The sequence below is a fragment of the Harpia harpyja genome, chromosome 9 (assembly GCF_026419915.1).
Source record: "Harpia harpyja isolate bHarHar1 chromosome 9, bHarHar1 primary haplotype, whole genome shotgun sequence".
NCBI classification, from domain to species: domain Eukaryota; kingdom Metazoa; phylum Chordata; class Aves; order Accipitriformes; family Accipitridae; genus Harpia; species Harpia harpyja.
In genome coordinates, this window is record NC_068948.1 from 5,086,010 (window position 1) to 5,100,343 (window position 14,334).

A 14,334-nucleotide genomic window follows, 5' to 3' on the forward strand; every position below is an offset into this window, starting at 1 on the left:
GTATGCACAATGCATCACCTAACGCCTTTATGTTAATTGCCTCAATTTTTCAAGTGCGCTATTTGATTCATTGACAATTAAAAATACCCCCAAAAGCCAAGACTCATGTATGTTAAGTATAAACATGATTAATGTAACACAATTACATTTCCACATTTGATGAGTCTGATTAGGAACTTTCTATCAGCTTAGCATGTTGGAACATTGTCACTACCAGTGACCTGTCAGCATTGCCAAAGACAAGCTTTCTGATGGGGAAGCATTTCATGGCCACAAATGTTCCAGAAAGGTGTAAAACCTGTAATTAAACACTATCAATTATCACTTTACCAAGAATGTAGCAATCTTTATGATCTTCTCTGATTGCAGAAGATGGTCCTAGGTCTAAACTAAAAAAAAAGCTATAAGGAAGAAGAATCCAGTAACACAATTGCTTGTTAAAACAATTATGTGGACAAACCCTCTAGTAATTCCAGAAAGTGACTTTATGAATCCTCTCCCACTACCTCAAGGGAACATCTGGTTTAAGAGAACCACACTCAGAGAAAAGAACTGGGCAGACAAGAAGTAGGAGAGCAATACCTGATTTTGTTTGTGGTCACAGAAAACAGAAGGAGATAAAAGGGTCTGATGAGAAAAAAAGAAAGTCAAAATTAGGAAAAATAAATTACAAAATTAGGAAAATAAAATGGTCCACATCTGGAGGTTGCTGTTTAGTGAGATGCAATAGTAAATAAGAAAAGGAGTTCAGCCTAAGCACAATGAGATAAAAGCTAAGAAATAGCAACAGAATTCCAGTGAAACTAGCAGGAAGGAGGGTATGCATACACAACTGGACTGATGTAATTGTTATGGCCAACTTATAAGAATTAGTACAAATCAGAAGCAAGACAAAATTCTGTACCCTCAGTTTGGGCTGCTCCTCCTTCTTCCTCTCAGTAAATGTAAAATATAATTAACATTGCCATATGTAGAAGCAATAAATACATAAGAACCAGCCATAACCTATATTTAATTACAAGGGAGATACTAGCAATGAAATGTACAGTAGGTCCTTGTTTAAATTGAAAAATAAAAAAAAGAAAAAGACTGTTTTATTGCACTTAAGAATTAAGGAGTTCCTTGGCTTATCGAGGACTACAAAAACAATCACTGCTATAGGCCTGCTTTGCATATTCGGTCTATTAATTTACATAGCCCTAGTAAGCCTCACATTGCAATGCAACTGCTAAATTACACCACTCTTGGGTAATGGGTATAAAAAGATGCAAGAGCATGCAAAGTGTATTCAAACAGACAATTAAAAATATCAATTCTGTTGACAGCTAAAATGAAGAAACTGTGCAGAGGTTTAAAGCTGCTCCATGAAGGACATACCGTTTACGAGTGATTGAATTAACTAGAATCATGCATCGACAGTCTGCCTTTGTCAAACATTACATATTAGGCCAATTTAGTGTCTGCTTATTAAAATAATTTAATTCCGAGGATTGTTTCCAGGCATTTCTAAATCTCCTGCTGCTCTTCCCTCCTCCTCATACTAATGATGTTGTCTTAATTATTGTGCTAGTTTCATACCAGTGCAATTTGCTGGGTCACCACAGAGCAGTCCTGTCAACTTTGGCTTAACCAACTCATCCTTTAGGTATTTGGGAGAACAAGCACAAATCAGCAGGAGATCTGGCCAGACACACTACAGCCTCAAAGTTGCAAAGCAGCCAAAGAATACAAAAAAGGTTCTCTTTATTCAGCTTAACGAGTTAGTGTTAATATTGCTTTTCTTTACATAGATCTTCAACTTTGTATGTTTATTAAATCTATTAATCTATTATACTTCCTACATTCTAAGAATTTCTACTTTTAACCATCTAGGAATGATGTGTTCGTCAACTTTAAAGTAAGAATTTAGAGGAAAACTAGATTGCCTAAAGAAATCGGAAGTTTGAAATCTGTCTTCCAAACTGAATAATGATCTCACATCTCTGTGAATAGCACTACTACTTATGATCTAAATTTCTTCTGAAAATACAACTCGGACTAAGTAACTTATCAAAACGCTTAGACTAAAAATGTTATCCTACAGGTTTATTTTAGCACCCTGAATGACTTAAGTTTAAGAGAGTCATTTCAATAGATTCTGGCAACTAATTCTGCCATTTCATTTTGAAAAGTTAGTGCTATTTTAAAAAAAGTGTGCACAGATTATACCTTCATCCAAACATACATAACAGTGAAAATATATCACATGTAGTAGTAATATCTGGAGGGAACTGAGAACAGAAATGTGTGTATTTAATGAGTAATATTGCTTTGCATTTCTTGGTTTCACCAAACTGTCACTATATATCACATTGTAGGATCTAGATATCATACATAGATGCCAAGCACTACTGTCTCATGCTGCGTACCTAGGAGAATTCCTGGTTCAACAGCAAGCAACCAAGCATGACAAAGAAACTAGTAATATGTATCACATGTAAATTGCTGGTGTGTTTGGAAGTTATGAAAATGGCAGCACTTAATATCTTTAAGCCTTCAAAATCATTGACCATTGGATAAGGCACTACCTTAGTTTGACAGTCTTGAAGCCCCGAAGCCACAGAACTGAGTGAACAAGTTGAAAGACTTGCTCACTAAAGTATTTGAATGAACTAACACCAGGACTGAAAGACAGTTAAATCCCCTTCAGCTTAATGCTTTGAATATACGGTACCAGACTGGATTTTATAATGTGACACCTGGTCATTGGAAATATTACTGAATATCCCAGTTGTACGACACACGTGGTAACAATTTGCTACCACTGATGATCGCAAGCTTCTTCCAGCTTCCTCTGAATTTCATGTGAAGACTTGGACTTGCACCTGCTTTGAATGAAACTTCTAAAATATCAGCTTCTAAATCTCGGTTGCAGAGATAAATTAATAGTGAAATGTTGATAGGCAAGCCCTGATTTCCAAGATTATAAGAAAGACTATAAAAAAATTCAGAGTAAATTTTCTTTTAAAAAAGCAGATGATTCTAGGTTTTCACAATATTCATTTTGTCCTAAATGATTATATATAGTATTTTGCCATCTCTAATACATGGAACAGAGTAAAGCCTCTAGAGATACAGGATTAATACAGGGGAACCCAGACAGAATCATGGCAATATTTCAAATCCTACATACAAAAAAAAAAAAAAGCTTTCTGATAAATGGCAGGAGTGGTATGAATACATAAGCAATTCTGATTTTTGCACAATAGTAATATATGAAAATAACATACGGTTCAGAACTGGTTGGTCCTCTGTGAATTCAAATGGCTGTTCAATATAAAAAACCTTTTGCTGGAATCCAGGGACACATTCTAAATCTTCTGCACATGCGAGCAGCAGAACCTGAGGAAAAAAGGGAAATGGACTTTTAACATCCACACATTCACCCATCACGTTGGCTTCTGGGAATGATACTGGGTTTAGGGTCAGCGCTCATAAAACAAAACATTGGGATCCATGCTCATAAAACAAAAATATCCATCGCATCACACTTCCCCTTCAAATCTTGCTGAACAATTTTTTTTATCTAGGGTTTTTGCTTTTATGGATGTGGGCTAGCATGGAAGTCACAAAATAGTAGCTTTCAGGGTTAAGTTCAGTTCTGATTATCAATAAAGGATATTATTGGTCTTCATGAAAACATAGGATGTAATGTTGCTCCTAAAAATCACAGGTGAATACAGCTAGGCTTAAATATATGCTTAAATTAAGCACTTTTAAGGTGATTTAAATAATTGATATATTAGGGTCTGCAAACCTAGTTTCACAAAGTTGATCACCAAGTTACAGAAGGAATTCTTTATTCAGGGGTGAAGTTTCACATCACAGATGTTTCCTTTATAAAAGAACTTCTTTGCTAACAAATGTAAACTGTTGCCTTCCCCCCTGCCCCCCCCAAGCCACAGTTTGTCCATTTTCCCTGTAACCAAAAGCTTATTTACACCAAGGGAAGACTGAAAATGAAATGTGTGCATCATAGTGGAGGTGGATCTGAAGGTTAAAGTTGAATACAGTTTACACCACCAAAGTTCCCTGTCACCACGGGAACACCTTAGCAAAGGAGGAAGCTTAAAAGCAAAATAAAATTGACTTGAAATAGGTACAATGCTAATCTCAGTCTCTGAATGTTTGTGTTCTATCCCTGAATAGAGACAACAGCCTGAACGGCTATTTTTCTTGGCAGCTTTTAAATGAGAGCATGGGGGTAAGAACGTCCAAGAAAGAGACAGCAAGAAAAAAAAAAAACATCTAAACTTTAAAAGCTTAAAGAGAGGTTAAAGTGAGACAAAAGGAGGCAAGTTCAAGAGTAGGAAAAGCCAAATCTGTATTTTTCAACCTATATATATGTAACCACATTTTCAAAAGTATCTTCTGCTTCAGAACCTCCAAAGGTGTTTTTCAAAACCTGACTTTCAGCTGGTGTACAGAGTACTCTGATCTCAAAGTTATTATGGCCAATCTGCTGTTTGTTGGACAGCCAAAGAAAAAATCAAATAGAGAGGGCACACATAGCGACCAAGAAGATAGTCAAATGCAGTGGTTCTGAATGACCAATGCTCCAAAATTCAAGTGGCCCTGCAAAAATGGGTCTATTTACTCAAGGCATCCTCAACACGTGATTACAATTTTACAAATAAAGCTCTTCAGCTGTAAAGTGAGGACAATTTCTGCCCTATACCACACAGGTGAACACCAAGGGCTCCTTTCTCCTTCACCAGCTCAGGTAACAAACTGTACTCTCACTTCTCCCAACCCAACAGCAGGATCTCACATCTCTCAGTTCTACCTCCACCACATTATCACCTAGGTATGCCAATCCTGATCCTAGAGAGATGTCCTGCAAAATTTTAACATCTGCCTGTTTCCCTCTTAACCACCACTTATAGGCCATTGGCTAAATCAGTGCAATACATTATCTGCTCTCTTCCTTCATGCACTTCACACTCACTGTAAGTTTTATGTGATCCCATTTATAAAAACCAAAGGCAGCAATATCCCACCTGGTCTGCACTAGTTCTTATTGAAGCCAACTGCTGGATCATTTGTTTCATGTCACTGACATTTGCTATAAAAGCTTGGCTAGAAGTGCCAGCAGGCTGTGAGAAACAGCCAGAGTATTTCATGACAATTAAGGTGGTGGTAGTCAAATGCAGCAGATAGACACCTTTGCCTTCCGTCCTGACCTGCTCTATGTTGGTTCTTTTGAAGGGTTAACCAAGAGAGAAAGGTTTAAAGTAATACACCAAGCAGGGTGCAATACACTTGACTACTCTTCACTTCTATATATTGATGTAACTGCTGCTTTTCTTACAAAAGCTTAAAAACATAGTGCCTAATCCCTCATTCAATTATTGATATATTGATTTTATTGGAAATTCTGGACTCTATAGGGGTTGAGAATTGGACGTGTTCCCTTCAGTCTTCCAGTATGAGACATCTGCAAACGTGAACTGACATATCCAGAGCCTGCCCTCAAAATTGTCCATAAAACTTGATTACTGATTATAAAGGGAGCCTTATATGCATTTAAATGGTCACATGCACAGAAAGACACACATGCATTTTCTGCACACATTTTCAGTGTGCACAGGTGCGTTTTTAAAGTACCTGCTTTTCTGACTTATGGTGTTACTGAATTAATATGCATAAAAATGCAATCACAGCAGAAGGAAATTTCTTCTGATCTCAACATGCAAGCAACAACTGAAGCAAGGTTATATAACAAGTTCACACCTGAAAAATAGCCCAAGCATTATATGCTGAAAATTTAACTACAAACAAGTCTTTCCCCTAAAGGATTAACACAGCAAGTAAGAGGTAAATCATGTTCTGCTATCCCAGCTGCTGGCATCTTAAAGTTGAAACTCTTGTCTTAGAGCTATAAATAAAAAGCCTGCTTTGAACATCATCTATGTCAGTACTTAGAGAAGGGAATACGTCTACTTTATCAGATTTGCGACAGTATAAGTTGACTTTGAAATCTGGGCAATCTAAATAGGTCACGAGTTAACTTCTGTAAGCCTGGTACAGAAGCCTCACATAATACAGATGTAGCAAATAGAAAATGACCTTTACTCCCTTTGAAATAATTACAAGACTCAGGCTTGGCCTTGCTGTGAAATGGAACATTTTATTCTACTTGTGCAATTCCAGGCACTTTCTTCTTCTCGACATGTCAGACAAGATGTTAAATTTGTCACCACACCAAGAGTTTTTAATTAATTATCTTCTAAAAGCACAATTATTCTTTTAATTTATTTTTCTCATGAAGAAACTTCTTTTGTTGAACTAAATGTCTATCTCATTAAAATAATTTTTGTTGAGGTTCTTCACTTTGGGGAAAAAAGTCTTTAAACACACCTTGAAAAAGTAAGCCAAGCAGATATATATTGAAGGCAAAGAGAATATTGTTCAAAGCAGAATACACTCTGAATTTAAGCACCAGGTAGATTTCATATTTTTAGATATAATAAAAGGGCTTACGGGCTGATAGCTGTTTAAAGAAAGACTTCAGGTAAATACACTGAAAATAAAGTTTAAATGTCATGTATGTAGAATTCGGAATATATAAATATTGTTCACACATCTAGTCAAGTTAGTACTGGACAATTAGTACAAAAGGATCTTTCAGCCACTACTAAGAAAAAAGCCGCATTCTTGAAAGACTATGACAATTATGCAGCAAACATCATTTGCTCATGAAAATCTAAAGGGATAGAAGTCTGAAAAGCAAGCCAGGGAGACGTGACTACTCAGACCTACAGATCCTGTGTTCACTGACAAGCAGAATCAAACTTTTTCATAATTTACTGCTTTTCAGAAATGCATAGAGTGAAGACTCATTTTTAATATCCTGACAATTTGTCTTTCTGAATTTCTGAATTACCAGCCACTATAAGGAAATGTCACTAGCTCAGATAATTCCTGTGCTAGTTTGGTCACTGGGCTAGAACTATACTTCTGATGAGGTATCGAGCCTATGAAACACCTTTTTTTTTTTGGTGTTGTTAATAAAACAGCACACACATGCTGGTGACCTTGACCAACCCCAACATTTGCACGGAGAGCTACTCACATAGAACACGGATTGGAAAGCAAAAGAGGATGGCAATTTTATACCATACTGCCGAGGAAATTAATAAAGCCCCTGATGTTAAAGTACCTTTGGGTATTACCACATCTCAAAAACCAGAGTTCTTCTACCATCTCTGCTGGTGACTGAAAGTTAGTCTCTGAAATGACCTTCCAAAGAATTTCAAAATCTTTACATCCTTTTTGACTCACCCAATTTCAGCACATGAAGCAACTCCATTCAGGTTTGATCGGCCACATCCTCACTCTAGAAATGAGTTTTCTCACCTTTTACTGTAAACACTCTCATATCTTCATTAGCCCTACCTGTATGAGATCAACTACCACAAAAATGCAAGCTTCAGAATATTAATTGCATTTCACACACATTCTTATGGTGTGAAAGTCATCCTTGTGCAAGGCTTTATTTAATTAGATATGAAAATGGTGTAAACACCTGTGAAAACCATCTGCCCAGACATGAATTTTGCACACAATAAATGCTAACAAATCTCATTTCAGGGGGCAATGTTCTGTAGGACCACATTCTGCCTTTGACTTCAGGAGAGTAATTTGAAACACAAACCAACATAAAACTCCCCAAAAGAAGAGCTAAAACATAAATCACACTCATTTTTAGTAATAATCTCAAAAGTTCAAAAATCATGAGTCACTGAGAAATGAGGGGTTTGGTTGGGTTTTTTTGTTTGTTTGGAGATTGGGGTGGGGTGTGGGGCTTAGAAGCATGGTTTGGGGGTTTCTTTCTTATTTGACTCATTTACTTGGAAGTCAGTACTGAAAATTTATGCTTCCAAGCTTCTGGAAACATGAGAACTAGAAATTTGCTTTTTGCATATGAAAACTTCAGATTTTCATATAAAATACGGTGATCCTAAAAGCTGAGAACCGAGAGGAAAAAAAGTAATCAGAATAATGAGAACTGCCAACACTGAATTAAATTGCACATGACAAAATATTTTTATCATGCAGATCAAGATCTTTGAATCTTAAAACCCTTTCTATCTTCAGGTGCTGCAACACTAGACCCACAAAAATGGATAGGGAGGAAGCCATCAGAGAAGAAAAACAAGTAATAAGCAGTACATAGTCACAACGATTTGCACAGAGATGATGAAATCTTGCCTCCACTGAAGTCAGTAAGAACTATTCATTGATTTTAGGTTTTTCCTCAAGATTTAAATGAGTTATTTAAATGAAATAACAGAGGGATACTTAAGCAGAATAAAGACAGCACTGCTTTAAGTAAGGTTCTGCTTCTGCATTATGCAGACTCCAATTAGAGTGTCAGCAAATCCTAAGCCAATTTTGTCATCAAATCACATACAGACTGGACACGAAGTTCTCCTTGTCTTCTGTATTTTTTTTAACATCAATTGGAACAGAAAAAAAACTCAAAAGCCTGAATAAATTATCCTCTGATTGGCATAATTAACAAGGGTATTTTAACATTGCATAAAGGTATGTTGAATTATTTATCTCTGAAAGTGACTAAATAAAACACACAGTTCTTTTGCATTAATTTCATTTCTAGAGCACTATAATTTGGGGAATTTTTTATTCAATATTTTCATTTTGGAAGGAAAGTTTTCACTATTTTAGGCTTTAATGTCTCTTATCAGGAAAAAGGTTCAGAAAAAGAGTATTTACAATCTCTACAGCTCTACCTCTAAATCTGATAGTGAATTCCAGTCATTTTTGTAAGAAATGCTATTAAGATTTGGCACTAAGATTCTTCAAGGATGACAAATATTCTTTTAAAAGGACCTACATATCCATTTACTGCATAGCTCTGTCCTAAAAGTGAAAGTCACACTTGGAGTACTGAAGAGTGGGCTATGAAAATGCTAATTAGAATGACTTTATTGGCTCAAATGAATTCAGTTCTCCTGTCACTAAGCGGTGTGACTGCAGTAGGCATCCATTAACTGGAAACAAAATATGACAAACTCTTTTGTGGGACTATCTAGCACAGGAGCTTTCTTTTTATGAGCACTTTCCTTGTGAATGTATGTTTATTATAAGAATTTTATCACATATTCAGTAAAAAGTGTGCATCTTCCACGACACTGGGAATGTTAAGTTATTCAAGAAGCAATTTGCCAGCACTAGTGTCTGAACAGACAGCTACTTTCTTTCTGAAATTCAGGATGTCTGGAAGAGGCACTATCAGTTTGTTAAGATATGACCCCAAGGTCAGTTCAGAGCCCAAAGCAACTCTAGAGTCCACACTGCTTAGGGCAAAGAAGGATAATATGAGAAGCGTACTAGAAAGCATAGGAGCACTTCCACAGCACACCCATTTGAAGCCAGAGTTGTGATGATTCTTCTCACCCCAGGCGCTGACCTGCCTGGAAACCAGTCACTTCTGCTCTTCTTCCAGTCACATCAGCTCCCTGAATCAAGTCACGGGGTAGCTCTGCGAAAACCAGTACTCACAGAATAGCGTAGCTAGAAAAACATGGTCAGATGCAGGACCGTCACAGTCTGCATCAGTCTGATTAAGCTGCCATGAAACTGCACCCTAAAATTAAGGTTTTTTAATAAACTCTTACTAACACATATCTTCCATGCATCAGAACTTGAGCTAGCTTAGCGTTCCCTTGACTTGGGAACCCAGAAAAGCCTTATACAGGCCTCAAAGGAACCACCTCTGGTGTCACAAGCAGGCACAACATAGTCTCCTGGCCTGATCACTTGATCCTGATCATAAATAATTCTTCCTGCATTCCACAATTCTGGACCCTTATTCTGATGGTTATTTCATAGCTTTCAGAATAAATTTGTTCATGGTCAATTTACAGCCATTTATTCTTGTACAAGTCTTGTCTCATAACTTAATTAACCTTTCTCCTCTTTAAGTCTTCAATTTATTAGGCTAGACAAACCAAGCTCTTTCAATCTCCTTCTATAAGGATACATTCCTTTGATCATCTCAGTAACCTTTCATTGTGCCTGCTTAAGTTTGCACATGTGCAAAATACACAAAGAATTCCAGATAAGCATTCTCCAGGGCCTGGTAAGTGATATTAATATTTCCTTAAGCCTGAAATCTGTTGCCTAATGCTTCCTAAATTCTACTTTTTTTTTTTTAAAGTCTTGTCATACTGATGGAACACAATCAATCTAAAATTAACACACAAAGAGCTGAAAAATTTGACATCAGTGGAGATATTGCCTCCATTTAGCTACAACAATGTTAAGCAGCTTTTGCAAACAGAGTCAGGATTAATCTTTATCAAATACAAACACAGATGCAAACCCTCATGCATTGCTAAATCTATGCCCTTTCTGACCAGATGGGAACCAACTCTGCTCACAAGTGGCAGACATCTTACAGCACAGAGCCCAAGCTTAACCTTTCCACTCAATAGAGCTTATTAGCTGATACTCAGGATTTGCCAATAGATGATAGCTTCCAGGCTCAAGATGGCTTGTACCCATATGGCTCAGAGTGCAGGATCTGAACGTTGTTCAGATTTTTGTAATCCAGACAATAACAAACCTCTTGGTTCATGAATCATAGAATGGTTTGGGTTGGAAGGGACCTTAAAGATGACCTAGTTCCAACCCCCCTGCCGTGGGCAGGGACACCTTCTGCTAGACCAGGTTGCTCAAAGCCCCATCCGACCTGGCCTTGAACACCTCCAGGGATGGAGCATCCACAGCCTCTCTGGGCAACCTGTGCCCATGCCTCACCACCCTCACAGTGAAGAACTTCTTCCTTACATCTAATCTAAATCTATCCTCTTTCAGTTTAAAATCGTTACCCATCATCTTATTGCTATACTCCATAATAAAGAGTCTCTCCCCATCTTTCCTGGAGGCCCCCTTTAAGTACTGGAAGGCCACTGTAAGGTCTCCCTTCTCCAGGCTGAACAACCCCAACTCTCTCAGCCTGTCTTCATCGGAGAGGTGTTCCAGCCCTCTGATCATTTTCATGGCCCTCCTCTGGATTCACTCCAACAGGTCCATGTCCTTCTTATTTTGGGGGCCCCAGAACTGAACACAGTACTGCAGGTAGGGTCTCACCGGAGCAGAGTAAAGGGGGAGAACACCTCCCTCAACCTGCTGGTCACAGCAGTATTTCAATGATTAATAACAGAGGCCAAAGTGTGTTACTTGTGCTCCAAGTAAGTAATATTTTAAACTACTCAACTATTTAACAAGTAAATACCTACCCGTCATGATTAATAACACTATTTAACAAACAAGATACATTAGACAAAAGGACTGGTTGGGCTCCAAGGTTGTTTGGGTTTTTTTGTTTATTTTTAGGCATTATGAAAAAAGCAATCATATTTTGCTGAAACCCATCCACCACTAGAATGAGATTACAACTGGTTAGCCTATTTAGAGAAGCTGTATAATAAATTCATTTAACAGGGCACAGAATAATGCAAATGAGCCATTCAATAGCAGTCTTGTACTAGTGAAAGAGGCATAAAGAAGAAACATTGAAAATCAGAGTTCTGATCTGGTTATGCTGCAAGGTATGGAATTACCAAAACCTAAACTGCATTACAGCAATAACCTGTTCAAAGATCTGCTTATACCAAACATTTTAGTTATTTATCACCTATTGAAATAAACAGGTTGATCCTATTTTCCAGCAGTAGTGACTTCATGAAACACTTAGATGAATGAAAATATGGATCTCTGGGGTTTTTTTTAAAAAAAAAGGAAATAAATCAAGAATTGTTTAAACTTATTTATTACCCTTCACATGCAGTTGCATGGGGCAAAGTCATTATTCTACACAGGAAAACACTGATGTGACAAAAGCCATTAGAGAAAAAATTAAAATCATATTTCTCACAGCAGATAGTGGGCTTTGGATAGGAGGCCTGGAAACTATAAGGAATATGATACATGCTTAATTTCCCAACAGCGTGATCATTATCAAAAAAAGTACAACCTTCCACCTAGTGTTTTCTTGATATTCCACAAAGTTATAGTATAAAGCAATTATTACTGCACCACAAAACTGAACTTAGCATAACAATAAACATCTGTCTTTTGCATGGCAAGCTAAAATCAAAAATGAGCTTACTGAAAACAATCTTTCAAATAGCATAGGTTTGAGTATTAAACACATACACAGTGCTATCGCCTTGAAATGTTACAAAAAGAGGAACCAGCCCCCAGAACTTGAAAGTATAAGGACAAGTGAAAATGTCTGTTTCTCAACTTCAGGAAAACATTTGTTGAACATTTTTCTGACCTTCTCCTAAACAGTCACGAATGCAAGATTTTTAAAAAATGAATACAAGTAAATCCCTCAATTCCAGCAAGGGTATTAGGGGAAGAAAAAAAAAAAAGCCTAACATCCAAAGACTCGTAATAAAAACTGAGAAATTGCTGCAAGGCAAGAAGCCCAATGCAAACCTGTCTACCGATTTTGACATGCTTTTATTTGACTTTAACCGTGTATTGGCTTTGTATGGTGGGATTTTGGTAGCAAAGGAGGTGGCTACAGGGGTGGCTGCTGTGAGAAGCTGCTAGAAGCTTCCGCAGCTCCAATTCAGACCTGCCTCTGGCCAAGGCCAAGCCCATCAGCAACAGTGGTAGTGCCTCTGTGATAACATATTTAAGAAGGGAAAAAACCTGCAGCAGAGAGGGGAGTGGAACGTGAGAGAAACCCCTATGCAGACACCAAGGTCAGCAAAGGAGGAGGAGGTGCGCTGGAGGAGGGGATGCCCCTACAGCCTGTGGTGAGACGGCAGGCTGTCCCCCTGCAGCCCGTGGAGGTCCACAGTGGAGCAGATCTCCACCTGCAGCCCAGGGAGGACCCCACAGTGGAGCAGTTGGATGCCCCCGAAGATGGCTGTGACTCCATGGGAAAGCCCATGCTGGAGTGACCTGTGCCTGAAGGACTGCAGCCCGTGGAAGGGACCCACGCTGGAGCAGTTCATGAAGAACTGGAGCAGTTCATGAAGAACTGGAGCCCGTGGGAGGGACCTCATGCTAGAGCAGGGGACGAGTATGAGGAGTCCTCCCCCTGAGGAGGAAGGAGCGGCAGAGACAACGCGTGATGAACTGACCCCAACCTCCATTCCCCGTCCCCCTGTGCTGCTAGGGGGGAGGAGGGAGAGAAATCCAGGAGTGGAGGTGTGCCCAGGGTGGGGGGGAAGGTGTTTTAAGATTTCGTTTTACTTCTTATTATCCTGCTTTGATTGGTAACAAATTAAATTGATTAGGGTTTTTATTTTCCCCAAGTCAAGTCTGTTTTACCCATGACTATAACTGGCAAGTGATCCCTCCCTGTCCTTGTCTCGACCCACGAGCGTCTCATTATATTTTCTCCTGCCTATCCCACAGGGGCAGAGGAGTGAGCAAGTGGCCTCATGGTGCTTTGTGGCCAGCTGGGCTTAAACCACAACGAACAGGAAGAGGATAATATATTCTGTAGAACAAGCTATAGACTATTTTTTGCACAAAGTTATCTGCATATCACGTGGTTGGGGTTTTGGGGGTTTTGGTTTTTTTTTTGAAAAGAAAAAATTTACAAATTGTACTGAGCAATAGTAGTATGATAGTGTTAAAATAAATAGTTCTGAAGACTGGCTTTCTATTGATTTCTGTTTAAAAAACCAAGCTCACAGGTGGATTCTTTTAGTAAGGACAAGGCCTGGTAATCACATCAATCTTTCTTTCAGTGGGTAATGTCAACTTCCCATTTTCATGAAACTGCTACGAACTTGACACTTACAGCTCAGCCTACCAACTATAACTGAAACTACCCAGTGGTTTCAAGTGTTACAAGAGGGAATCATGAAAAACATGGTTAAGCAGTAAGAGAATAAGGCTTATACAATCTCAGAAAACCAGACCAAAAAACTATGTAAGTCATACATGGTGGCATACAGTACTACTTCTGCTTGTCCTATTTAATATTTCCTGGAAATGGAGGTATAAGCCAGTTTTCATTCTAGTTGGTAAAGTTTAGGGTCATAAATAATTTCAGGATGTAAAATAAGTCTAAGAAATCTCTTTTTAACTAAGATGACAGAATATTGTTACATCATGCACATAATATGCCTACAGGAGACGGAACTGAGCTTAGAAATCAGCAAAGTATTAAACAAAATACAAACCAGAAATGCTCACCTATATGCTGACTTTTGCACACAGGATAGAAAAAAGCCTTAAAACAGTGTAGTGAATAAATATAGTCCACCAAAAAAAAAAAAAGGAGGTAATTTA

The 14,334-nt window shown here is 38.2% G+C and overlaps 1 protein-coding gene across 3 annotated transcripts in view; it reads right to left on the minus strand.

The window, feature by feature from the left end:
* The window catches only part of CDH13 (cadherin 13), a 541,021-nt gene that overhangs the window by 438,069 nt on the left and 88,618 nt on the right, over positions 1-14,334 (minus strand). For all 3 annotated transcript variants that reach the window (XM_052797009.1, XM_052797007.1, XM_052797006.1), the window contains exon 2: positions 3,270-3,381. In XM_052797009.1, the coding sequence (XP_052652969.1) occupies positions 3,270-3,381 (112 nt within the window). The remainder of the gene's footprint in view (positions 1-3,269; positions 3,382-14,334) is intronic.